General features: G+C 45.0%; 1 protein-coding gene across 1 annotated transcript in view; it reads right to left on the bottom strand.

Annotated features, from left to right (window-relative positions):
* Positions 1–2,268: 2,268 nt before the first annotated feature.
* kirrel3b (kirre like nephrin family adhesion molecule 3b) overlaps positions 2,269–26,028 on the bottom strand; it is a gene marked incomplete at both ends in the record, with an annotated part of 50,504 nt that continues 26,744 nt past the window's right edge. Inside the window, 10 exons of the mRNA XM_079732263.1 lie at positions 2,269–2,736; positions 4,527–4,613; positions 5,532–5,641; positions 6,771–6,878; positions 9,320–9,518; positions 11,372–11,472; positions 17,194–17,320; positions 17,781–17,908; positions 18,482–18,630; positions 24,531–24,636. Coding sequence (XP_079588389.1) covers positions 2,269–2,736; positions 4,527–4,613; positions 5,532–5,641; positions 6,771–6,878; positions 9,320–9,518; positions 11,372–11,472; positions 17,194–17,320; positions 17,781–17,908; positions 18,482–18,630; positions 24,531–24,636 — 1,583 coding nt within the window. The remainder of the gene's footprint in view (positions 2,737–4,526; positions 4,614–5,531; positions 5,642–6,770; positions 6,879–9,319; positions 9,519–11,371; positions 11,473–17,193; positions 17,321–17,780; positions 17,909–18,481; positions 18,631–24,530; positions 24,637–26,028) is intronic.

The following is a 26,028-nucleotide window of genomic DNA, read 5'->3' as shown; positions in this document are numbered from 1 at the left end:
TTTCCCGGAAATTCTATTCAGTTTTCAAAAATGTAATCATGTACGATTCAAACTGATTCCATAAAACACGATTGGACGTGATCTTGAAAGTCTCCAGACATTTGAATAGCTTTTAAATGTTTTTTTTTTTCATGATGGCTGGAATCAATTGAAATACAGTATGATACAATCATGGCTGGAGGGCAGACAAAAACTCTGTTAGACGCTCAAAGAGTCACCCTGATCCAACGAGGGCTGGTCACCCAGTGCTTGGAGAAGCAACCTTGAACTCTAGACGCAGGGGATATGTACAATAACAATAGCTTGCATTTGAATGTAGGGACATATCACAATCTCTCTCTCTCTCTCTCTCTCTCTCTCTCTCTCTCACGTTCTCTCTCTCTCTCTCTCTCTCTCTCTCTCTCTCTCTCTCTCTTCTCTCTCTCCTATAAAAGTGTATCAAAGTATTCTGGAGCAAATTCTCAAACGAGGATTTCTGTAAGATAACGTGCACTTTAATCAGGCCATTTACCATTAAGCAGACACTATAATCCAAAGGAGACTTACAGTCAATTCCTACCTTTTTTTGTATAGTAATTGAGTTCATGTGCACTTGCTCTCAACTAAAATAAATAGTGTCAGTTGAAGAGATGGTAAAATAAAGATGGTACAAAACAAATAAGAAAATAACTATGTTCACATTAAAGACTCATGCCACCAACATCTGTAATTCTGTTAAATTAACAAAAAATAAAATAGTAGAAAAGAGTACGGTATAGATATAGAGTGTAAACAGTGGTTTTACTAGCCACACAATAATAAACTCCGCTCAACAATAATGTTTACATTTCGGTTCCCTTGCGGAATATGAGTGATGCTCTGCGACATATACAGGAAAAACCACTTCCTCATAAAGGGATGTCACATTTTCATCGCCTCTGTGTGTGTGTGTGTGTGTGTGTGTGTGTGCGCGTGTGTGTGTGTGTGTGTGTGTGTGTGTGTGTGTGTAGGCAGGGTTCTCTTTCCCTGGGGGCAGGAAGTTGTGCCCTTCTATCACAAGAACATCTGAGAGCAACAAGGAGGATGTAGCTCATCATTACCGAGAATAAAAAGATGGAAGGGTCCTCTGTCTTCCTCCTACTGCCACAGTCTGTGACAGTGTCAAGTAGTCAGACCCCTCGAGTCACAAGGAGATTGTTGTTGGACAAAAAAAAAAGAGAAAAGAAAGCGATTTACACTTCTCATTTGAAGCTGCTCCCAAATTACTCAAATCCCAAACTTCGGAAACATTAGCACGCGAGGGAGGAAATGAGAAAATGCATAACGCACACTGATATTCCTTTATCTCACGACGGCAAATGCTAAGTGATGACTCCGGGATTTATTACCACATCCCGGTCGCTCCTATCTGCCTGTTTCCGAGGGGCCCCAGATGCCCGAGGAAATAGGCATCCTCATAATTGTTTGGGAAGTCTGTGGGCACATGCGGAACGTTTCATCTTATTCCACCTACTTAGGAGATGAGGTTTGATAAGCCAGCTGAGCGGAGCCCCATTGTTTTATGAACGGGAAGGGGGGGGGGGGCAGTTTAACAATGTACACACTTCAACATTCAGCATGTGTTTTGAAAAGCAGCAGAAGGATCTCATCTTGTTTGTACACGTTCTTATGAGTGTCTCTTCCCCCCATTGACAAGACTCTCCACGTTTTTCAATGGCAATCGCCCAAATAAGTCTCCCAATACTTCTTCAACCAGAAGGCCTGATTGTCACGCTCTTGAGAGGACTTTTCCTCCATTCTCCAATTAGGCTCCGTATTGAAATCCCCTCATTTCTGTTGTCTCTGTGTAGTTGTCAATTAACCTCCAAGTGGCACTAATTCCCGTAAGGGGGTTGACAAAAAAAGAGAAAGAAAAAGAGACCCGGTCAATGAGTAAACTTTGAAGGGGGGGGGGGGGGGGGGGTGAAAGGCATCTTGATCCACTGCTTGCTGGCGGGGGGGGGGGGGTCATTTAGAAGTCTGATCGACAAGTGAATCAAAGCCGCGACCAGATTATTGTATCTGGCGGCACAAGAAAACACGACAACGATTTACAAACCAGTGTTCATTGAGAAAGTCTTAGTATTACGGAGCCCTGGTGGCCCCGTTGGATCGCACGGTCGACAGGTAGGTCGTTCCTTACTCGACCGTCCCTTGGGGGGTGGGGTGTTACGGTTGGGGTAGGAGGGGGGGGGGGGGGTGGGGGGAGTGAAGGGCGGAGGTGGTTGGCGGGGGTGGTTGTGTACCGGGTCAAACGTGGGTCTGCATGCGCTTCTGCAGGGGCTTGGTGAGGTCCGAGTTCTGGGACGAGGACTGGGAGTAGTGGGAGGAGGAGGAGGCGGCGGACGCCTTGCTGTCCTTGTCGAACTGCACGTAGCCGTCCTGCTTGCTGTAGCTGCTGATGCTACTATCGCACTGCGTGTCGATGAAGGAGCTGGAGTCGCTCAGCGAGCCCCGCTGGAACTCGCGCTCGCACAGCTCGATGGAGCTGCTGCCCATGCCCAGGACGAAGCGTTGGCTGTAGTCGTACAGGCGGTTGGGGCCCGCGCCCAGGGTGGAGTAGATGTTGGTGAAGGACATGCCCGTGGGCACCCGCTGCTTGCCCAGGGTGCTGGCGCCGGTGGGGTTGCGGGAGGCCTCGGCCGGCGGGTTGCCCGCAACCGTGGGGGTGTGGTGCTCTTTGAAGGTGTTGACGCTGTAATAGCCGTTGGTGGGGTCCTGTTGTGTGGTGTGGACACCGAAGGAGAGGTTTGTTAGTCAATACACACTAACAAAACTGTTGGGAAGGAGATGGCTTTTCTTGGTGTTAATGGGGGCAGGGAGATGACCCGGAGCAGTGTTTTTCTCTAGAACAATATATTTGTGTTGGCGCAGAGAAGAGTCAAGGTCAACATTGACCTCATGAGAAGCCATATTGCAAACCCGTCAACCCGTGGCAAAACCGACTTCGATGTACACATAATGGCCCAAAAGATAAACAGAAACAGAAATATTACCAAAGCCAACCTTGTCAACCTTCCTGCTAACCTCCGAATGTTTTTACCAGCTAATTAGGAGGACCTTGATGATTCATAGTTTGGCATCTCACATGCCAGTAATGGAGCAAAGTTCATTCCATTCCTGGCTTTAATTGGACCCATAAGGGTTGGAATGTCTTTAACTTCATGTAGGCCCAGAGTTGACTTCCAAGGCCACGACTTCCATACTTGTTGTCAGCCTACTGTGCTCCACTAACTACGCTGTTGCCACAGTTTCTGTGAGGGATTCGAGAATTTGCGTGTTTGTGGCTGTGCGACTGCATTTGTGTGTAAGTGTGTGCTTGTTGGATATCTGCTTGTGCGTGTATGTGTATGTGTGTGTTTGTGTGTGTGTGTGTCTGTTTGTGTGTGTGTGTGTGTGGGTGCATGATCACTTTGGAATAAATGTGAATGTCAAGACGAGATGAGCACACTGCCAACTCCCAATAGGAGACTGCTAATTATAGTGAAATGACAGTGCCAGACAACCTGAGAGGATTCCTTGGTTCTGCTTGTCATTATCAAACAGCGGCCAGGGAAGCTGTGGGTGTCTCGCCTTTATCTCTGCCATGGTCCCTGCGCTCCGGTCCCTAACACTCTTTCATCAGCCCCGGACATCCCCCAGCCCCCCTACCTCCCTTTCCCCCGAGATGTGGTGGTGTGCAGGTGGAGACAATGATGGAGCACCTCTGGGGGATGGCGTTGCCGGCGTTCATTTGGCCGGTGGTATTAACAAACTGGATTCGCCTCTTTTTCTGGGACTGCGGAACGTGTTGGCACGATGCAGGGGAAATTAGTGGACGATTTCTGTCTAAGTGATCTAATAGGGTCATTATGACTGTATTATCTATTTGCTAAACGTAAATGCGCTGAACTCATTGTTTTAACGCCCGTCTGTATAATTATCCTGCCGGCGCGGTCCAAGCGCCGGCTAGACGAGCACAATAAGGAATTACTATACATAATCACAAAACATATTGTTGTTTGCTTGAGTTATTTTTTTCTACACTGTGTTTAACATATCTTTTGTTAAACGGCTCCATAACTCAAACAGCCCGCTGTTTGATTATGATTACAGTGCTGCCTTTTTTTTCAACAGTGCAACAGATTGGGGATTATAACCCACAAATTAGAGATGTGTGCACTAATACGTAATGGCCTTGGCTCGGACACGGGAGCTATACTTCAGGGCCATCCTCCTTTGATTCTTGAATCACCTTTGATGATGGCCTAATTAATCAAATTAGATCTCTAATTGGATTCATTTTCACCCCCTGGCTTTATCCTTGCCCAACCATGGGTGGCAGGAGAGGGAGATTTATGCCTTTCAGCGATACTGGTGCCTGCGTTGGAGATTGTGGGTGCAACACATTCAATACCCACTCTTCTCTTCCTCTACTCCATCCCACCCTCCTTCTCTATCTGTGTCTTTCTGTCACCTCCTCTCTCCGCCCCCCTTGCTCACGTTATTTTTCTGTCCTCTGGATGTACCTTGATGTGTTGATACTCCTTCTCTTCCTCCTGCAGCACCTCCAGCTGTTTCAGCGCAGACTCCTGTTGGAAGTCCCCTCGCTCCACCTGGATGGGAACCAAGGGAAGAGGCAGAGTGTAAGGGAGGGCGGGGCATTCTGAACTGATGTTTTCAATGCTGCACAACACAATGCACGGAGGGGGAGCACGTCATCATGAAAGGGAAAGAGTCAAACGTGTTCACCTCATCTCTCTCGGGGACGAAGGAAGAAACATGAATAATGCAAATGCCGAAAGAACTCCTGTTTTGCAAAATGCAGATGTGGAAAGGCTTCTACCCCCCTAGCAGTGGCGTTCCTACCCATTAAGTGTGATGAAGATAATTACAAACCAAGACTTCTCACTGTAACCGCCATTGCCTTTGAGGGAGGGGGAATGCATATGTAAACCACAACAATTATGTCTTTCCAAAAAGGCGGGTTTCTTGTAAATGCTTACTTCGTGATTATGTGTGTGTGTGTGTTTGCGTGTACTGTGTATCTGTGTGTGTGTGTGTGTGTGTGTGTGTGTGTGTGTGGTTGTGTGTGTGTGTCAGCTGCTACAGTGACTACTGTGCTGAGGCCCACTCTGCTCATAGGAATAAATGGTGTGATGCATGCACTGAATATACAGTCTGAGTCATCGACAAACTGTTTAAAACCCTCGCAGTGTTCCAATAGCCTGTTTATTGCACAATAAAATGGTATTCTGCAATTAAATCTTTCCAATAAGAGATGAAAATTAGCCCCTGTAAATGGCATGTACATGCTATTAAAAAGGACATCAATGAAAATAAAATCAACGTTTCAATGTTTACCATTGCACTGCTATATAGACACTTTTACAGCAAATATATGGTGAATTTGTATGCATCATTCAGGAGCGGGTACAGGGTCCGGTAGGGCCGACAGGTAGACTGCGCTCATTGGAGACTCAAGGTCAGGGAGAAGGGTGGAAGGAAATAGCAGCATGGTCACTCACACTCACCATCAGCTGCTTCATGGAGGCGTGGTCCTCGCTCTCGCGAGCAGCGTTGTGGTCTTTGTGAACGATCTCCACGCGGATGTCGTTCTTGGCTGACGCGGCCCCTTTATGATCTGGTGGCAGACAGCGAAACGGATGAGAGGAGTCCGAGTGTCAATGAGCCGCACAGACCCACCCCCACCGTGTGTGTCCATGACGACAACGATTTCCTCCCACGCACTTCAACGACCCCCCGACTCCTCCTTGATGTCCCAAATAAGAACACAACACTGTTTGTGGCCAATGCAAGAACGTTCCAAGTTGTTGGTCACACGGGTGGGACACAATCCCACACAGCTTAACTAATCGAGGCCAACGCCTCCTGCCTGGGACAATATTGATTTGTTGCATATCAGGATGCCTTACTTTCTGTCTTAATTTTGCTTGCAAGTTCTCTCTGGTGAGCACAGATGGAGACAGGCAGAGTGGGCATCACCAGGTGCGCATCTTCTGTGGAGTACAAGATAAAAAATCAGACATGGTGAGGGGGCGGGTAGTGCAGTTTAGTCACAGACTGCCTGCATTAACTGGTCACTTCAGATGGATGTACTTAGTTTCACTATCTGTTTCATTAACATGGACCTCTGGAAAACAAGGCAGTTTTTGCATTAAGATTTACATGCTTCAGAATGCGGCATGCACTTTCAGTCTGGCTGCATTCATGGCATTCATATGATATTACCAGTATTGTGTCTCATGTACAACAAATCCCTCATCATTGAGTCACTGTGAATGTCAAGTTTTTGATTAGTAAAGTTAAGAAAAGCATAAGTTCCAATAAATTACCATAGTAGGGGCATAAAGGACAAAAAGGATCTCAATCATACACATCTTGAGGGCACATTTTAAACCCCGATATGAAATGCCATTTGCCCATTTCCCGATACTTGTTTGACCAGATGACCGCCGTTTTGTTTTGTTTTGCAAGTTGGCCCAATGATCTTGTATGCTTTGGCTGGTTGTGCTAGTGCTGCCACCGGCTGCAGAGTGAGTGGCCTGGGGAAAGAGGGAGAGAGAGAGAGAGAGAGAGAGAGAGAGAGAGAGAGAGAGAGAGAGAGACATAAAGCGAGAGGGGGAGAGAAAAAGAGATGGAGAGATGGAGAGAGATGGAGATAGTAAAAGAGAGAGACATAAAGTGAGAGAGAGAGAAATATAGAGAGGAAGAGAGAGTGGCGGGGAGGCAGGGAGACTGACCAAACGTACTTCTCTGTGAGCGCGTGCAGCAGAACGCTCCGACGGTGCCCATGAGGACAATGAACGCCACGAACGCTCCGACTGCTACTCCGATGATCACCGCCACGGGCAGGGACTCTGCAGAGGAACCCAAAGAGAATCAACCACCACGGTCCCCTTCTGCCACGCAAATGGTAAAGTAGTAGTAAACAGAGGTGCAAGGGAACACATAGAGGATACAGTACAGGTCAGTGCCGCCGTTGAGACGGCACAGCGTTTTCACAGGCATCTCTTATGGCTGAGCCCTGCTGACAAGCAGTTCACGGTGCAGCTCCACTCATACGTAGCTTATCTTATCAACTTATTCCTTTCCATCCTTAGCACAGGCCCGGGCAGGGAAAGGCATGGGGTTGTGTGTGGTTTCCATTACCCAACATGAGTTCTGAATGGTCCTGCACAATCCATAAATCCCGAGATTATAGTGCACTCAGGAGAAAACAATTAGTGAACGGTTTGTGTATTATCCCAGCAAGCAGGCGTGGTGTGATCATGCTGTCTAATAACTTTTAATTTATATTCAGCTAGGTTAATAAAGGTATTTGGCTGAGCGATTTTGTTTTTTATTGAGAACTTTATGGAGTGTATGAGTGTATTAGAGCATTAGTTTGAGTATGCATACGTGCATTTGCACGTATGCATACAAGCGTGCTTGTGTGTGTGTGTGTGTGTGTGTGTGTGTGTGTGTGTGTGTGTGTGTGTGTGTGTGCGTGTGTGTGTGTGTGTGGTGTTTGTGTGTGCATGCAAGCAGGATGAAGTAAAAACTGCAGGGCCCATTCATCCATATCCTGCCCTTGCTGCAAAGTGCACTATAATGAGGACCTGAGTCCACATTAATGACCTTCTCCTGCTTTAAACAAATGCAAAACAACTAAGTGCTCTTCCATTAAATACCATTAAAGCCCATTTAATGTCACCATTGATCAATGTCACTTTCGAATAAGAAGCTTATAATTTATCATTTGAGGATAAGTGCAATGAAAACAAATCACGGGAGATTTTTTTTATCCTGAAAATTAGAACTGCGAGAGGAGGGTCAACAAATACATGTATTCATTATGTAACAAGCCATCATTTATGTAACAAATAGAGGGCATCTTAATGAAGATATGGAAGGGGTAAACAATGCCAGGGAGCATTGTGTATGAGTCATCCGCTAAGGCGCTGCCGTGATGAGAGAGCACACTCACACAATGCAGAGACGCCACCCATCCAATTGGCTCTGGTCCTTGAGTCGCTCTTAATCTTAATGAGCAATAGCACCAAACCAATATGCCAGGAATTTATCAGTGTCATTAACTCACACGGTAATTAATAATGCAATCAAAAGCCCATAGCCGTGCGCATGCTGCCCTGCTCTCTATTCTTCTACCATTAGCATGACGCTAGATTGGCCCAAAAAGAAGGTTTTAATGGAGTGTACTTTCCTGTACTCAGGGCTGGGGGAGGATATCGGGCTTTGAATTCTGATTCAGTTTCAGTTATGCCCCCCGGGGTAGCCCCCTAAGATACAGCCTTTAGAAGTGTTGCATGATAGAAAATGTTTAACACATTTTGAGAGTGATTCAAGGATTAAAAATCACTGTAAAATCTCAGCCTTAAATCAGGGTGTTCCCTTTCCAATAATAATTCTATATGCTGTTTGAATGTTTATGTTCTACATCAAATCTCAACACATATCATTGTAAGAGCAAATTATGTTTGAAGTAAGACCATAGCCTTTCAAAACAATTTGCATTTTGATGAGTGTTAAAGCCCCCCCCCCCCCCCCCCCCGACAAACTTTATTTCAGAGGAGCTCAGGTTTCTGACAAGGAAGCTCAGCCCCCCCCCCCCCCCCCCGTGGCTCCACCATAATTCAAACATGGTCTGGAATATATGTTACAGATAACCAATTCAATGATTATCAAAGCACCACCATGAGATATACCATGGGATACTATGTTTGCTTCTTCTGTTCCCATTATAACGCCTCACCGGGATTGGTTGTGAAACAACAGCTGATTGGATCGCATGTACGCCAGCAAGATGAAAGAACCATGCAAACAAAAGCAGATAGAGCTGTCCAACGCCTGCCCGTCAAATCAACTCCTTATTAAAGTGTGATGCTTAATGATGCCAGGCAGTTATATGCAAAACACACATTGGCTGATGGTCCTTGTCAGTAAAAACAACACACATCCAACTGCATTACAACGACACACAAAGAAAGAGGGAGGGAGAGAAACAATGACACTTACATGTAAATGCTATCATATGAACAAAAGCTTTCTGGCGCACGCAAACACACACGCAAACACAAAGACACCCACCCACACAGAGAACCACACAAAAACACACATAGTATACCCACACACACACAAACACACACACACACACCCGAACCCACACCCACACACACACACACACACACAGTACAAACAAACACAGCCAGACGTCCACAGAGAGCCAGAGACGGACTGACAACACGCTATTCCGTAGAGAAGAGGAGGGTGGAACCCGTTTTCGGACCTTGGCTCCCACCTTGTTCCTTCAGCCGGATGATCTCCGTGTCGGAGCCAAAGCTATTCCACGCCGTGCAGTTGTAGATGGTCTGGAAGTCGGCGGGCACGATGTTGCTCATGGTGAGCGTGGAGATCACCCCTTCCTCCGTGCTGACCGTCTCCACCGTGTAGCGGCCCGACGTGCCCGACTCCAGCACCGTTTCCTTCCAGGACCAGGCCTGAGAGGAGCAGGAAAATCAGCATCAACCAGGACACACGGACACATGCGTTACCGTCAGGGACCCCGGAACTCACGCGGTCAGGCAACCCAGCGGGACGCATGAGTACGGGTTCTGAGAGTGACACAGCTACACTATGAGGTCTGAAAGTACTCCTTGCTTGGGTTCTATATATCGTATATATTCTAGTCATAATAATAGTAATTTCAGACAGGGTTATCGTTGGGGAACGGTCAGATGTGCGATGTTTTGTTGGTGGGTTTAGTGTTCTAAAGCATTGAATGGTAACTTTTACATAATCTGTCCATCTCACCCTCGATTCAGGCTAATTGTAATCTGTGAAGTGGTCAATGTATGTTTTGACTTCAAGTGGAACTTGCCAATAATTTTCATGATTCATCGAACATATAAATAGTTGTAATTGTTCTTTGATAAATGAGCGGACAGAAAGTATTTTCGTGTGATTGGCTGGAATATTACAACACATCCAGCTCCTGGGGTAAACTATTCCAATTGAAGCCAGAAGGACATTTTTGTGTTGACATATTTCCCTTGACATGTTAATAACCCAATGTCCGCATTCTACTTTAAGGCATCGCTGAGCAGGGATGGTAAGGCATTATGCATGGCAAGTTTAAAAAGAAGTTGACGTGGACGTGTCTGCTAAATGACTCAATAATAAACAGTTGGACGCAAACAACATCTTGAATGACATTCTCAAACTGAACAGTAAACATGCAGATTTTAATGCTGGAACACCACATCCACATTCCAAAGTAACTATTCTGACAAGCCATCATGTGATCCTAGTTGTGCCTAGCTCGTTTAAGAGCACAACCAAGAAGGGGGGTTCACACAGAGACAGGTATATCAAGTGCCAAACAACTTTGTCAATAATCCCTGACATTCAAATGACACATGGATACATGCATCTATACAAACCCATACACAAAAACACACACGCACACACAGAAAACCGCACGTACGCGCAATGCACACAATTGCAAACACGCACACATGAATAGTAGCATAAAAGGAGGCTGTTTACGGGGGTTCATAAATCTTAATGGGATCTCTTGCTTTCAGAGCCTAAGCAAGAGTTCAATTAGGAACAAATGAAGGGCCTGAGCGTGATATCTCTACCCCACCCACTATTCATACACAATTAATGACAGTGAATAATATCACAACAATGGAAGTGATCCTTGCTTGCGTGTTTTCCATTTAATTTATTTTTACTAAATTAATTAAGCGAACAATAGCGTATAGTCCCATTGTTCAAGCCCCCTGAACAAATACATGCATCTCGCACGGCATGAGGGTCATTACGTGTCTACAGTGAAGTACTTAGGTGCGGCAGCAGCATGAAAACATGCACGCCGTACGCAGGGACGTCCTTGGGGGGGGGTAAATTAGGATGATTCCAGGGGCGCAGCACTGACGGGGGCGCCCCAGAGGACACTGGTATTATTACAACTATATGCAAGTAAATTTTGGCAAAATATTGATTCATATTGCTTTTACTTTTATTTTTCGGATTAAATCATCAAATTAAATGAACATGTGGTTTGTTTCTCCATTTTTACAAAATCATTAGAAAGCCTTCACCCTATTATCACCCCTCTCATTTGTCATTATTTGGTACAGCCCAAGTCTCACGCTACTGCAGAGCAAAGTAGCCAGGCAGATCGTGGTGAAGTAAGTGCAGGGGGGGGGGGCTCCATAACTGAATTCTGTCAGGGGGCCCAGAATTCCTAGGGACGTCCCTGGCCGTACGCATGCACGCACGTACGCACGAAGACACAGACACAGACATGTATTAAAGCAGGGTGACTCCCATGTGAGTTACTTACGATGCGGTCTGGTGGTGGGGTGCTCCGGATGAAGCATTTGATCTGTCCTTTCTCCCCGTGCAGAGCCTGCTGTGTCTGGGTACTGGAGATGGTCGGAGGACCTGCCAAGCAAACCCAATAGATCAGCGATCCGTTCACCAGATGCACGTCAGGAACAACAGATACCAACAGACACAGCGAAACAGTTTGATTTACAGCTCATCCACTAATGTCAACTTCCATGGAGAGTAACTGTCGTCTGCTGCTTTTGGCCAGCTTCATAATTTAGTTTGATGAGAATGTGTTTGTTTTTTTTTGGCCGGTTGACAACATTGTTGGATGGATGCGTGGTTTGACTTCCTACAGCGATGCAGTAGACTACAGTGAGGACACTCTAAGCACAAGAAAATATGAATTAGGTCCAGGTTAAGAGAAAGAAATAACATTTAAAATCAACCCTGGAGGTAGACAATACTGTCTGCAAAGGTTTCACTTTAAAGAACTGATCTGAAATACCCTCGGGTTAGGGTCAATACGAAACCTTGCATTTTCATTGATAAATACAAGCACAGTTTGACTCCATAAAATCAGTAATGGAGAAAAAAAGTGATCTACATTTTCCAAATGGCCAATGTGAAAGGGGGGGAGACTCCAGAGCAGAGCTTGTTTTACAGAAGTACTCCGTGCTCAGTGAGCCGTCTGAGCAGAGGAAGTCTATTTCCAGCCAGCAAGGTCAGCACTCTAATTAACACATTGTTGATACAGGTAGCAGGGGAACCGCAACCCGAGCCATTTGTCATGAACGGAGACACTATGGCTGAACAGGAGGGCTGACACGCAGATTGACCTGGAGACGAATTGGTCCCGATTAGAGTTTTTGTTAGCGGATTGAGAGGTGATGTTTCCTGCCGTACTTCATAGAAATCGGCTGATGGCTTCGTCCAACTGCTATCTGTAATGAGGTCGCCTTTCCAAAAATAAGGAAATAATACCTTATGTGACGGTGAATATATCTAATATTTTCATTCTGGCTTAACTTCCCCAGGTTTCTACAAATAGCAAGGAGAGGTGTGACTGGATGCCACATGTGGATAATTGGACCTTTGAAAGAGCCTTGCAGTGGCAAATGTTAAATCATCTCTATAAAAGGTTGGGGTTAAGAGTGAGAGTCTGCAAGAAAAGGTGCTGCCAAGGAGGCATTTTCTTGATTAGAGAGACAGAGAGAGAGAGAGAGAGAGGGAGAGAGAGAGAGAGAGAGAGAGAGAGAGAGAGAGAGAGAGAGAGAGAGAGAGGGAGAGAGAGTTAAAGTGGGAGAGAGAAAGACAGAGGGAGAGAGAGAGTTAAAGTGGGAGAGAGAGAGAGAGAGAGTTTAAGTGGGAGAGAGAGAGAGAGAGAGAGACAGAGAGAGAGAGAGAGAGAGAGAGAGAGAGAGAGGTGGGGAAGAAGGGAGAAAAAACCAACTTCCCTGACTCGCAAACAAACTCCCGCTCCCTGGCATCTCTTTGGCCACACATAATTGCAGTTTATTACCTGTCTCTTATTAAAACGAATTAGCATTTTAATGAGATTTTGGCAGATGGCGTCTCGGTGTGCTAGCGGACGAATGCTGCAAGCAGCGGCCACCGCTATGTGGGGAATAATTGCATATAAATGAATAACGCTGTATTAAAGACTCCAGCACTCCCCATCTCATGTTCACCTGCTGACGTGGAGACCTGCGTTGAGTATGAGGCTGGCCGACTCCGATATGCCACCTCATGCACGTAATGTATGTGCTGTGACTGTACGCATGGGATCAGGGGCGACGCCTCGCTCGTGTAAAGAAAGAAGAAATCGAAACACTAGCTTGGATCAATGGGTTGCAGCGGACCCCACCCCTCGCTGGGGGGCAGAGGAGAATCTGCACCGCGGATCACAGATGGAAATGAGATGAATGAAATATAATAATCATACAGGCTTATCTCTCTGGCTCAGACAGCTTGGAGGTACTGTGTATGCGTGTTTGTGTGTGTGTGTTCAGGTGTGAGTGTGTGTGTGTTCAGGTGTGTTTGTGTGTGTGTGTGTGTGTGTGTGTGTGTGTGTGTTCAGGTGTGTGTTTGCTCCTGTGTTTGGCTCTCCTGCTGTGTGGGAACAGGCCAGGTACCACCAGGTTTGGTAACCAGAGGAGGCAGGCGGCGATCGGGGGGGAGGCGACGGTCCACATACGTGGGTCGCAGGACGGACTTTGAAGGACTATGATACACAAAGTCACGGCCGCGTTTGTCACTTTATTCCCCCTCTGAAGGTGTCCTGTTGTGCTGTACCAAATGTCCTCCTCTACAGTGCTATATATCTATGTGCTGTTCCTTTTTAGCTTGGACATAAGTTTGAGCTTGAGATAGCATAATTAATGTTAGCTCCCATATATTTTTTATGCTAATTACCGGGTGAAACCTGGTATTACAGTTATAATGTGTCTACAAAGTCTGCATTCAAGAATATATTGGAAAAGTAGGTCACAGGAAGCTATTTTTAATCTAAAAATCAAACCAATTCAATAGATATTTGAATACATTATGCTGCTTAGGTTACGATCAGATTATTATGCAGATTTTGCCATCATTAATTTCCCACAGTTCCATTCCAGATAGAGTCAATGTCGGTTTTAGAAAAATGCAAAAATGATAATTTCCTAGACCTGTAAAGGCTATGACTGGAAGCTAGAGACACAGAGTCAAGAATGCTTATTATTAATAACAATCAAGTGCTTTGCAGGATATTGCCGGCTCTATTTCCTTTTTTCACTTAATGTGGTAATGGTGTATCTGGCCTCTGGCGACCCACTGGGACTAATATCTGATGATGTACACAGCACCGCACATGCAGATGCATTACACACACAGCAGACGTTACATATTAAACACAACAAACATGTAAACACCACTTGATCGTCATGCGGCTAAAACCTGTGCATACATATAAATGAGTATTTATACGTATACACCGAACCTATGGTTCTCAAGTGTGTGCGAGACAAATTCCCTCAGGCAGATGGATTTAATCACTTATCCGGTGCGGTATTAATATGAATATGGATGCTGACATATTGTACACTGAATAAATAATCACGCCAACCTGGGTGAACCTCTCGTTCATTCGTGCACTATTTCATACAAGCGTATACTGTACACATACTTAAAGACCAACAATAGTCATGGCGGGGAATGACAAAGAGTGGAGACTGGGGAGAAAGGACATCTGACCGCGCGAGCAGAGCTGTCTGTCACAACGGCTCATAGCGTCCAGAGTGGATGAATGGAGTTGATCCGATTTTGTTTTGAATGCTCTGTTTGAACTGTCCTCTTTCACAAGCAGAACCATAAGGGAGAATGGGCTTGAAAAAGGACTTGAAGTCAACGCATATATTTTTGATGGTGGGATTTTTGATCAAGATTTCTGGACGGATGTTGACGAATGTCTTTCTAATTCGTTCTGTTTTGAATGAAATTTTTCTTAATGACAATCACAAAAAGCAAAAACAAACTGTGTTTGGGAATGATCAACTAGCAATATGAATCCATTAGTGACTTAAACAAAAACTGTTTCCGCTGCTAGCTGTTTGATTATAATTAAATGACGTTCTTCCCCGGGGATGGCAACACACTCAGATGGCTGTGTGGAGAGGCACAGTGAGAGCGAGTCAAATTCAATAACACAGTAGAGAGAGAGAGAGAGAGAGAGAGAGAGAGACAGAGAGCGAGAGAGAGAGAACAACAACAACAGTTGACCAACTGCTCACCATGGGCCCTTGAGTTGAGAATTTAGGGTTAGGGTTACCCTATTCAATCACTGTCGAAATCAATTCAGCCCCGCTGGCTTGTAAATACACTGGCCGTGGGTGGACGCCGCGTGAGCTGAGGTGAGCACAGATTCCGCCGCGACTTTCGACCACAAACACAGAACAAATCAATGCCGAGCCACAGGTGGACCCTCACGCCACGTGGAGCCACACTGCCGTCGTGCCGTTTGTGCTTTCATGATGCATGTTTCGGAGGTGTCGAGCGAAAGAATAAATCGTTCCTGTTTTTTTAATCATGCAGATGGGCTTATGAGCACAGCTTCAAGACGAGAGGGTGTGTGAGAGCAGCATATGAATAGAAAGCGATGTAAACAAAAAGAGATTGTGATAAAAGGGCCTGCATAACAAGTCTACAGAGACAAAGTACATGTACTCTTTTCATCCTGTTTTCGGCTTTAATATCTATTGAAATAATCTATTTTCCATGTTTTTCTCTGCCCAGTGCGTCAAAAACGAACATCAATTAGAAATCTAATTTTCAAAGTTATTTTTTGCGTTTTGCCAAATTCTCGCTCCAAATGGATATCAGAGGCAGAAAGAACTGAATCGGAGACAATTGAATAAGTCATGATTTCGCTCGGCAGGCAAGGCTCAGCTTCGGCTTTGACTGAATGGTTGCCTGTGAAGGGGGTGAGCGTCTCACTGCTGTGATCTCGAGCTGGAGGGGGTAGCTGTGGTATCCCATTCTCTCTGATTCGCTCTGCTACTGTCTGGGCTTTAAAGAGGGAGAAGCTCTACCATGCACGCTGGTTCCCCCTATGTGATCTTCATGCTTGAAGCGGTAGCTACATCCCTCACAGGCAAACCGCGGTGCCATCCTGTTTTATTTTGTTGCCTTTTCTTTTCTTTATCTGCACGGTAACCCTGAAACGACGCCCGCCGCGAGTCAACAAAATACTCTTTAACACAAAAGAAAATTGAAACCAAAATAAAAAATAACCTTTTTGTCTTTCAACGTGTGCTGGCCCGCAGTCTTAATTCTTCGTCATGACGGACATTGATGGGCAGTGAAAGAAGAGGAAAACCTTGACTCTGCCATGTGTAAATCCAGACTGAGAGCCAGGGCTACAATGAGCCACGCTCCCTGAATATCAAGTGTTCATAATGAAGTCATTTGTTTAAGAGTTGCCAGGTCCCCCACCAAGGCTGCTATTCATTAGTCACTCAGTCACTTCCTCAGAGAGAAAAACACACACAAACACACACGCAAACACGCATGCACACACACACATAGCTCCCCGCAGAATCTAATCAGCGTTTAAGCCTATTTTCTCTGTTTATGAAATGCAGGACCATATCTTGAGAAAACGCACAGACCCCTTCTATTTTTATCCTGTAATGTATTTAAGCACTTCATAATGATGACACTGGATCAAAGTGGTTTCTCTTTCATCCTGTTACCTTCGCAAGGAAAATAAATAAACACAATTGGGTGGATTTGCTCTACTTTATGTCATGTCGTTTGGCTTCGCGTGGGCAATGGTTTCAGGGTTGTTTCTTTATCAGACCCCATTAACCTTCTCTCCAAATAAACAAAGACTTAGGAAATCAATTTCATATACAAAATACAAAATAAACAGCAAATTGAACTGTTACCTCCAGTGTGTGTGTGTCTCTGTCCGTGAATGGTAAATTAACTGCATTTATATTGCGCTTTTCTAACCAGTGGCCACTCAAAGGGCTTAACAATATTGCCTAACCTTCGACCATTCATGCACACCGACAGCGGTCTCAACCATGAGAGGCGACAGCCAGCTCGTCGGGAGCAGTTAGGGTTAAATGTCTCGCTCAGGCACCCCTTGACCATCAGCTAGGAGGAGATAGGGCATTGAACTAGCAACCTTCTGGCTACCAGCCAACCTTTTACCTCCTGTGTCCCATACCACCCGTCTGTGCTCTGTGTTTTTGTGTGTAAGGGTACTTTTGTAGGTTTTTTGCATATTAGATTGTGTGTGTTTGTCTGCGCACGTCTATATAGACATATTAATAATACATGGCAGCCTACCGTTGACAGTTAAGGAGACCTCCTTCTCTCCCGCACCCACACGTGGAACCACAGCGCGGCACACATATTTCCCAGCATCCTCTTGTCTCACTGCTTTGAGTGTCAGAATGTTCTCATTGCTCAGAACCTGTCACCAAAAACAGAGAAGGATCATAGGTCAGAGGCACAAAGTAGCAAAAGCGCTAACCCATTGGGTTAATCTAAGAAGGGCAGCTTGTGGGGGATTGCTAAGCTAACATGTGGACTCTTTAAATGCCTTAAAGGGCATCTCTTCTCAATTATTAAAATCCAATTTTGAGTCTGAGATTGGAGGATCAAAGGCATGGCATTTGGCCTTGAGTTGGAAGGAGAATTGAATTAGAAAGCAAACACTCCTTAAAACAGTCCAACAGATAAAACAATAGCTAATTTCATTAGAAATTTGGACTCTGGCTCTATGACTCTGGAGTATGTTCGATGATTCGTCCAGGGATCCTACTGAGGGATTGATCCAACAGATGAATGGAGCGTTGACTCCCACCGATAGAGCGCAAAGAACACACGCGAGTCAGGTCAAAAGCACTAAACATCAAGACAACGAGTCTTACCACGCCAGAGCCCCTTTTCATCCACACAATGGTGAGGGAAGGGTTGCCCGTCCATGCACAGTTGAACACCGCATCAGAGGCCAGGTCCACCTGCAACGACTGGGGCTCAGCAGCCATCCGGGGACCAACTGTGTAGGAAATGATTTTTGTTCAGCCAAGTCCGCCTTTCATGTGCCCAAAACATTTAGGGGGAAGGGAGAAGCAGAGTTGTACATGCGAGTCGAGAGGTGCATGCACACCTGCTTCACTGTATACTGCCCTTATGGGGTGTGTGCTCTAGTAGAGGGTGCGTGCGACTTACTTACAGTGCATGCTTTAGTAAAGCGCACCGGAGACTTAGTTTAAGCTTGTGTGCCCTTTAGTAAAGCCTGTGTGCGTCTCATCTAAAGCGCGCATGCGACTTACAAAAGCGCACATGCAACTTATGTTAAAAAAATAAATCCACGTCTTGTCCCGGTATCAGCAGTGAACACAAACATTAAATGTTTGAATTAAATACTTAGAGTTTAGTGAAAAACATGGGTTTCTACGTAATTTTGCAAAGGAAATATTTAGCATTGCACTTACATTAAGTGCAATTATTTTCCTTCAATTCATCAATATTCAAGTGTCTAAAAAGGTTATCCCATGCCCTAGGGGTCATCCTTACCCTAGGGGTAGTCATATGACCTTAACCATGCTCATAGGGGTCTTCAACTCACAGTAAACGTCGACGTTGCGGCTGATGTTGGTGCTGCCGAGGGCGTTGGTCACCTCACATGAGACGGGCTCGGTGAAGAAGGAGTGGTCCACGATGACCTCATAGGTGTCTCCGGACACCTCCTTGATGATGCTGCCCCCCTTCGCCCACCTGATGGGGATTGGAGAGAGAGAGAGAGAGAGAGAGAGAGAGAGAGAGAGAGAGAGAGAGAGAAAGAGAGAGAGAGAGTAAGTGAAGTAAAAACGTAAATACAGATTCAAGTGTATTTTTCATCTCTCTCTGCGTCCCAAACACATTTCGTACCGGGGAATAAATAATCGTTTCATTGACGTGCCAGGCCGCCAGTTAATGTGACGATGACAGACAGCCGACGGGATGTCCCTTGTTACGCCAAGCGGAGCATCAGAACAGTGTTACGGCCAAGAAATACATACAAAGAGCCACAAATAGATAACGCTTCCACCTTTGAATACAGGCGTCACACAACCCCCAGGCCTCTGATGGGGATAAATTGACACGATATCAGACAAAGAACATCTGTTTGTGTTTGGTAAAGGGGTCGTCACCGTGGTGAAGGCCAGGCCTCCTCTTGCCTCAGATCCGCTCATAGTGTTGCCTTGGAGCTTCTGGTTTTTGGGAAGTTGTTTATTTTCTGAGTTGAGTGTTGAGGCTGTTTTCCTTTGTGGGAGCCAAAATAAAAGCATCTTCAGAGGCTTTGGGTTTTTTCTTTCCTTATTATTTCTTTTTTAGCTTTCCGGAAAGCACCAGCCACACAAAAAAGAAGAGTATGATGTATAACTGCGAGCTCATGATGTTGGATGAAAACACCATTAGCGCCTACCTTCTTCTGCTTCTTTCTATTTCATCTCAGAGGACTGAGCAAAGTTTTCGCGGCGGGGACAACTTATTTGTTTTCCATGACTAGGTTGGCCCCATGCATCACTGCGAAACGCTATCATTACGCTATCATGAGTATAGATTACCATTTATTATTACTATTATTATATTTGTAGGCTCTCATTCTGGAATTGTACTCTGTTTTCCTAGAGATTAAAGTGCAATCATCCTTAGTCCTAATATTAGAAGAAAGAGGACCTTGAAATGTCCTGTAAATATTGTGATTGGATCAGAAAGCTAACTGCCTTTTTAGGTGAATGTCTGTGAATATATTGTGTATGCATGAATGTTGTGTATCTTCTCTCTGTGTGTCTGTGTGTCTGTCTGTCCGTCTGTATTGGCATGCGATGCCCCCTATGTCTTTCTGTATGTCTGTCTGTATGTATGCATGCATGTATATATATGCATGTGGACTATCTATATTTATATCCAAATATAAATCTAAATTCATGTGCATATGCACGTGTGCTGGTTTCCCTGTCATTCCTGCACATTACGTATGAATACATGTATAGCTGGAGGCGGTGCCTTTGCATTGCATTGGAATTCTTTGAGCCCTTCCTGACGGCCCGAAGGTCTACAGTGCCACAATAAGAATGGAAACGCCATTCTGTATGCTAAAGACATAATGGAAGATTATGATAATGGTTATGACTGCTGATGTTCCCCCGACATCCCTCTAGCCCCCTTTTTCAGTGGATTTGAATACAACGCCTGCAGATCAATGTGCTGTTTTGGTGTACCAGCTAACGACAAGCGACAACAACATGGGCATCAGTGGCGGCGGCGGCAGCGACGGCAGCCACACAATAAGGATGATCGAGCATGGGACAGAGCGAGCCTGGTGATGAAGACGCTTACAAGGATTATGGTAATGATGTGAGAAACATCAGGAAAAAAAAAGAACTCAGAAGAAGAAGAACAACATTATGTAAACGACAATGAGAATAATTATTTTTATAATGACATCATTGAGGGTATCCATGACGATAATGGTAACGATGATGACACTGACGATGATAGTGATGATGGTGATGATGATAATAGCAACAACAGACGACTCCCACCAAAACATTTTAGTATCTTTGCTGACTCCGTACGCAGAGTGCCGGCCACACTGATCTCATTGGTCAGTGTCAGTCAGTCTCATCATCTCATTGGTCACTGAGTGGCAGAGAAGTAAACACAGATGTTTGGGCAAAAGGGTCACTCCCTGGTGGAGTTGGAGGCTGCCAGGATTTGGGGGTTCGGGTTGGGGAGGGCGAGGAGGGCTGGAGAAAGGTCTGGACAGGGGCGGGGGGCAGACGATCCCGGGGACAGAGCGTGGTATCGTCCCCAGTACAGAGTATAGAGCCCCGCTGGGGCGCTGGGCTACAGCCAAGACGCGTGGCTCAACATTGCTGGCCGGGGCTGGGGTAACACACACACAAACACACACACACACACACACACACACACACACACACACACACACACACACACACACACACACACACACACACACACACACACACACACCTGCGCTCCAAGCGGGGGTTTAGGGCGGCCACATTCCCTCCCTCCGTTGCTGACTCACTTAACGTCGCCTCCCGTTATTGAGGGTTTTATTTCAAATGAGGTCCAAAACAAGTGTGCGTGTTTGTGTGTGGGTGGGTCGGAGATACTTAGATGTTTTTTTGCTGGGGGGTTTTGTACACTTGTATGCTTGTCAGTGAAGCTGTTAACAAAGATGTTCCTTTATCAGCACGAGAGGATTCCGGCGGCCATAAGAACTCGTATTCAGCTTTATTCTTCCATAGCATGTGTCGCAGGGGCCATACAATGTCGAGCAAAATATAACTGATTTAATTAAACTGCTCTCTGTGTTGTCAACATAATAGATCAAGGTGGCAATTTTTATCCGTTTTAGCCGGTAAATAGACAAAAGTGCAAATTCCTCGTTAAAGATGTGATGCGTTATCAGAATTAATTAAATAATTCAGTGTCTAAGAAGTGGGCTGTGATGCGAATGTTAAAATGCCATCTGTCTAAATGTGCAGAGACAGTACACCAGACAAGCAGTGGCAAGCGGCTATATTTTTATGCAAACGTTTGGTTTGGGACTGTATATGGAATAACGGTGTCCCGGATCTTTTTTGGTCTTGCATTACCGCATAGCTTGCTCCCAAAGACTGTCAGAATTCTTCATTAGCCGAGGGAAGACGAATAAAAGACGCATTAGGATGGCGGTATCAAAAGAAAACAAACAGAAGAAAAAAAACATCCCAAAATAAAGAGGCAGCGACGGGGACCCAGAAATAAACAGGTGTGCGGGCGTGATGCTGTTTTGCCTTCAGATGCTTCTGTAGCTGAGGTAGTTTTGTTGTCACGCGGCGCCATGGTTGCTCATGGCGACGAGGGACCTGATTTGCCTTGTTTGTTATTCTCCCTCTCTCTCCCTTGTCTCTTGTGTGCTCTTGTTTGGATCTGAGAAAAAAAAAAGGCTTCCGTGTCTTCATCAGAGAGCGGCTGTTTCTGCAATCCTGCTGCCCTCCCCTTCCCCCCACCCTCCACCCTATCTCTCTGCCTCCCGCCGCCACGACCAACATGTAATGAAGATGTTTGGGAAAGGCACTCCTCCGTATTTCCTCCTGGGGTTCATTCTGATTGATGCCCCCTGATTGGAACACACGTGAATGTTGCTGTTTATTTACTCCCCTCTACCCCCTGCCTTACATCTAACGACTGCCCCGGTTCCTCTTACCCCCCTCATACCACGCCACCATCCGCTGTAGCGGTGATCCAGGGAGCTGCGCTGGAGGTAGCTGTGGAGGTACAATGTTATACATCCATCTGACACCTACCCCTGTCTCCCCCCGCCACTTCCTAGGATCAGGTTTGTTTGAACCCTGAGCCGTGATCAAAGACTGAGACTGACGGGAGTTAGACATGTACCTCTCTGACCGGTAGCCCTAATGTCTGCTCTGGTGTCACAGTGGCTTTAGGGCCATTGAAACGAGAACGGCGAAGAGGAACACGGCTCTCTGGGAATAGATGAAGCAACAGGGTTTGGCGCAGAGGCGCTTTCCTCTGAGGACCTCTCTGTTCCTTTGCTGTCCCTGTTGTGTCCACAGACCATTGACTTTGTGTGTGGGTGTGCATGTGTGTGAGTTAGTGTGTCCGTGGGTGGGTGTGCGTGTGTGTTAGTGTGTGTGTCTGTGTGTGTGTCGGTGCGTGTCCGTGTGTGCCGGTGTGTTTATCGGTGTGTGTGTGTGTGTGTGTGTGCGCGCGTGGCAATGCATGTTTCTTAAGGCTAAAGAACATCCCAGCTCGACTCTAGCCTGTGACTCGCCTCTAGATCTCTCTTGATCCTGTGATGTGTGTGTGTGTGTGTGTGTGTGTGTGTGTGTGTGTGTGTGTGTGGGGGGGGTTGCGCTGGAGGGCTCTCCAGAGATGAAACCATCCTTAGGTGAGCATGGTGATTAGGTTCCCTGTGCACCGGAAGCGGAGCCTTGCATCATTTCAAGGATCATATTTCTGCCAAGCCTCTTCAGATCTTAATTGAGGATGGAGGACTATATCTTCCCGAATACAGCGTTCCAGTGTTGAAGACGTCTTGTTAGAAACAATGTGTCCTCGTGGTGGTTGACCTTTTTGAAGTCATTGCCGCTGCCAAATGATGTGACATCGCTTGCAGCTCAGGACGTTTTTTCCTCGAGCCACATCATATCCCTGTCTTTCAACATCTTGCGGGATATGGTTTTGTCGAAGCCCTGAGAGGAAGTTAGGCTAACACAGTGAAAGCTCCCTCTTCCTCCAGATAGATGCGAGATTGATTTGCTGATTGATCGAGGCTCACAACACAACAAAAAGAGGCTGCATCCTTCCTAAAGCGCTTCATGGGATTTGTCTTTGTTGAGTGCCAAGACAATCAAATACAAACCTTGTCTTCTGTTCAATCCCCCCCAACGCACCCCACCCCCATTTAGTATTTTCTGTTTTGAAAAGCAAGGAATCCATCAAAAGAGGCTACATCTCTGCATTGCCACCTCTGAGTGCGTTGTGAATCCGTTTCATTTCCCAATACCATTACAGGACTCACAGCCGTCCAATTCCCTTCACTATTGATTCCCATCCACTTATTCTATACTTGGATAATGAAATCCCACACAGAAGGCCACGTTTTAAGAACATACCTCCGCATTGCACCTTGCTGCTTGGTTCTTCTGAACACTTTTGAGTTTTATTCTGTTTTTTTGTTACTGTTCTATGAGTTTCTAGCATGCATTTCACAAGTCAACAAGTATTTCTCAAACGTCTAGCAGTCGGTTAATAGTTTTGCTCTTCTGCGCTTTGTGTCCTGCACCCCCCAAGGCCTACACTTTGGTTATTACTTTGCAAGGCAAACAAAAAACACTGGAATAATCCGCAGACAAACTGTTTCCAACAAGTCTGAAATCTGAAATCTATAGTACTTGGATAAAGAGAGTTGACTAATGATATTTACAAGTATGTTAGCCTATTATGATCTAAACTTTTAGGAATTGGTATAATTCATCCAAATTGTACCAGTGCTTAAATATTGTGTCTGGATGAATTCAACCAATATATTTTTCCTTCCTTCTGTTTTATGTATTTTTTTGTTAGTTATCAACCAAAGATTTCCAAACACGATTTATGAATGTCAAATCTTGGGTGTAGGTTTTGCACAAACTATTTTCTCATATACAAGCTATGATAGCAACAGTTGTTGTTTTTCCAACGGAATCCTTCGATTAAATATATTTCTACCAGAGCTATGCCACCTACAAAATGTGTGCCAAGTACTTGGGAATTATTTGGAGAGAAACGTTAGAAAACGAGTATAAGTAAGAAGGGAGAAAACAGGAACAAACAGAGGTTATAGAAATGTGCCTGGGTAAGTGCATATGTGCTGGTGTGGGTGTACATTCTCCTTTACTGGGTAAGTTCATGTATGTATAAGTGTGGGTTAACATACTCCTTCACTGGATTCAGGTAGAGTTTGACAAAAAATTGCTTTCATAGACAGACAGAAAGATGAAAAGGGTCATTTAAGCTCAGGTCCTGCGGGGAGGGGAGGGGGGGGGGGGGGGGGGGGGGGGGGAGAGAGAAAGAGAAAGAAATACAATCCTGAGACAGTTCATTAATCTCACCGGTAGAGGGTGACCGGAGGGTTGGCCTTTGCTGAGCAGTGGAATTTCACCAGGTTGCCCTCCAGAATTGGCTGCGGCTCCACTGACAGATTGACAAGTGGTAGATCTGAAAGGCAAGGGCCCACACAGACAAACAGTTAGAAAACAGGGAATTTAGGAAAACATTGAAGAAACAGAGAACCGCAGGGCGACGATGCAGCCAACGTTCTTCTGTTGGGGTAGGGTTAGCTTACTGTTCTCAAACGATCCCATGTGGACTAGATGTGTTGTATGTGTTTGTGTGTACTGTGTGTTTGTGTGCTTTATTTGTTGTATCTGATTGCATGTACTCAAATAAAGAAGAAATAAATGTATCTCCCTCTAAAACCTACATCAAATTACACTGTTATTCTTGAAAATAAATGCCATAATAATAACAATGATTTGGGATGGATAAATAATCCTGCCAAAATTCCTATGCAGTCATTAACACCATGGTTATAAGTATGCTTGTTTGTATGTGAACAATGAAAACCAAGATGGCGATATTCATTATCAATATGAACTGTTCCTATGCAGAATTAAAGGGAAATTAGCAAACCAAAGGAAATGCGTTTCTCCGTGATAGGCAATCTGCAAATAGGAATTAATCAAAACAATGAGCAGTCTAAATGCACCCCAATTACAATAATGAACAACCACAGAGGAAGAGACAATTAAAACTATTCCTAAATGAGAACACCGATTATGCAAATCTCATATAACACTTAATTCATATTAATTGACAAAGGTGCAATGCTTTTTGATCAGACATTTTGATTCCTCCAAGAACCCGGTATGTAATCACGCTAAGAAGACCACCCTATCGCCAATGTGTTGTACCTCCTAAGACAAGTGAAACCTAGTCTTGCAGGCATGGCTGTTTCTAAAGCCTAGTCCATAAAGCTTATCAGGCAGAATGGTCTGGCTGACAATAACAGAAAGCAATTATTATATAACATATGCGCCGCTACTATCTAAATATGCATTGTATTATCCCTTTGTATAGCTCAAGGATATCGATTCTAACATGACTTTCATAAACAATCAAAATACTCTCATAAAAAGAATAGCTAATCACTGTTCAATCATTGGGAGATCTTGTGTTGTAGCAATGTTGCTTTACAATATCAATACCAAAAAGCGCCGTGAGCTTGAGGTTAGGTTATCTATATTTAATCATGTAGATTCTATTCAGATTCATCCATTATTGAAAAATGAATATTATACAAATAATATATTGTTTTCAATTTAAAGGGATAATTATTTTCACCATACACAGCATAACATAATTAATCACCCTCATAATTAAGCACACTTGAATTCACTCTATTAACTTTATTGGATTATATTGCTTGAGGACATTTGGACAGAACGTTGACTGTGAAAACTGCTTTTCTTCCGTTCTAAAACGGTAGCATAGCAACTCTTGCCTCCTTCACATCTTTCAGATTAACTGAAATAAATGTCACAGCTATTC

This window comes from Pollachius pollachius (assembly GCF_949987615.1).
Source record: "Pollachius pollachius genome assembly, chromosome: 3".
Taxonomy (NCBI): domain Eukaryota; kingdom Metazoa; phylum Chordata; class Actinopteri; order Gadiformes; family Gadidae; genus Pollachius; species Pollachius pollachius.
This window is presented reverse-complemented; position numbering and strand designations above follow the sequence as displayed.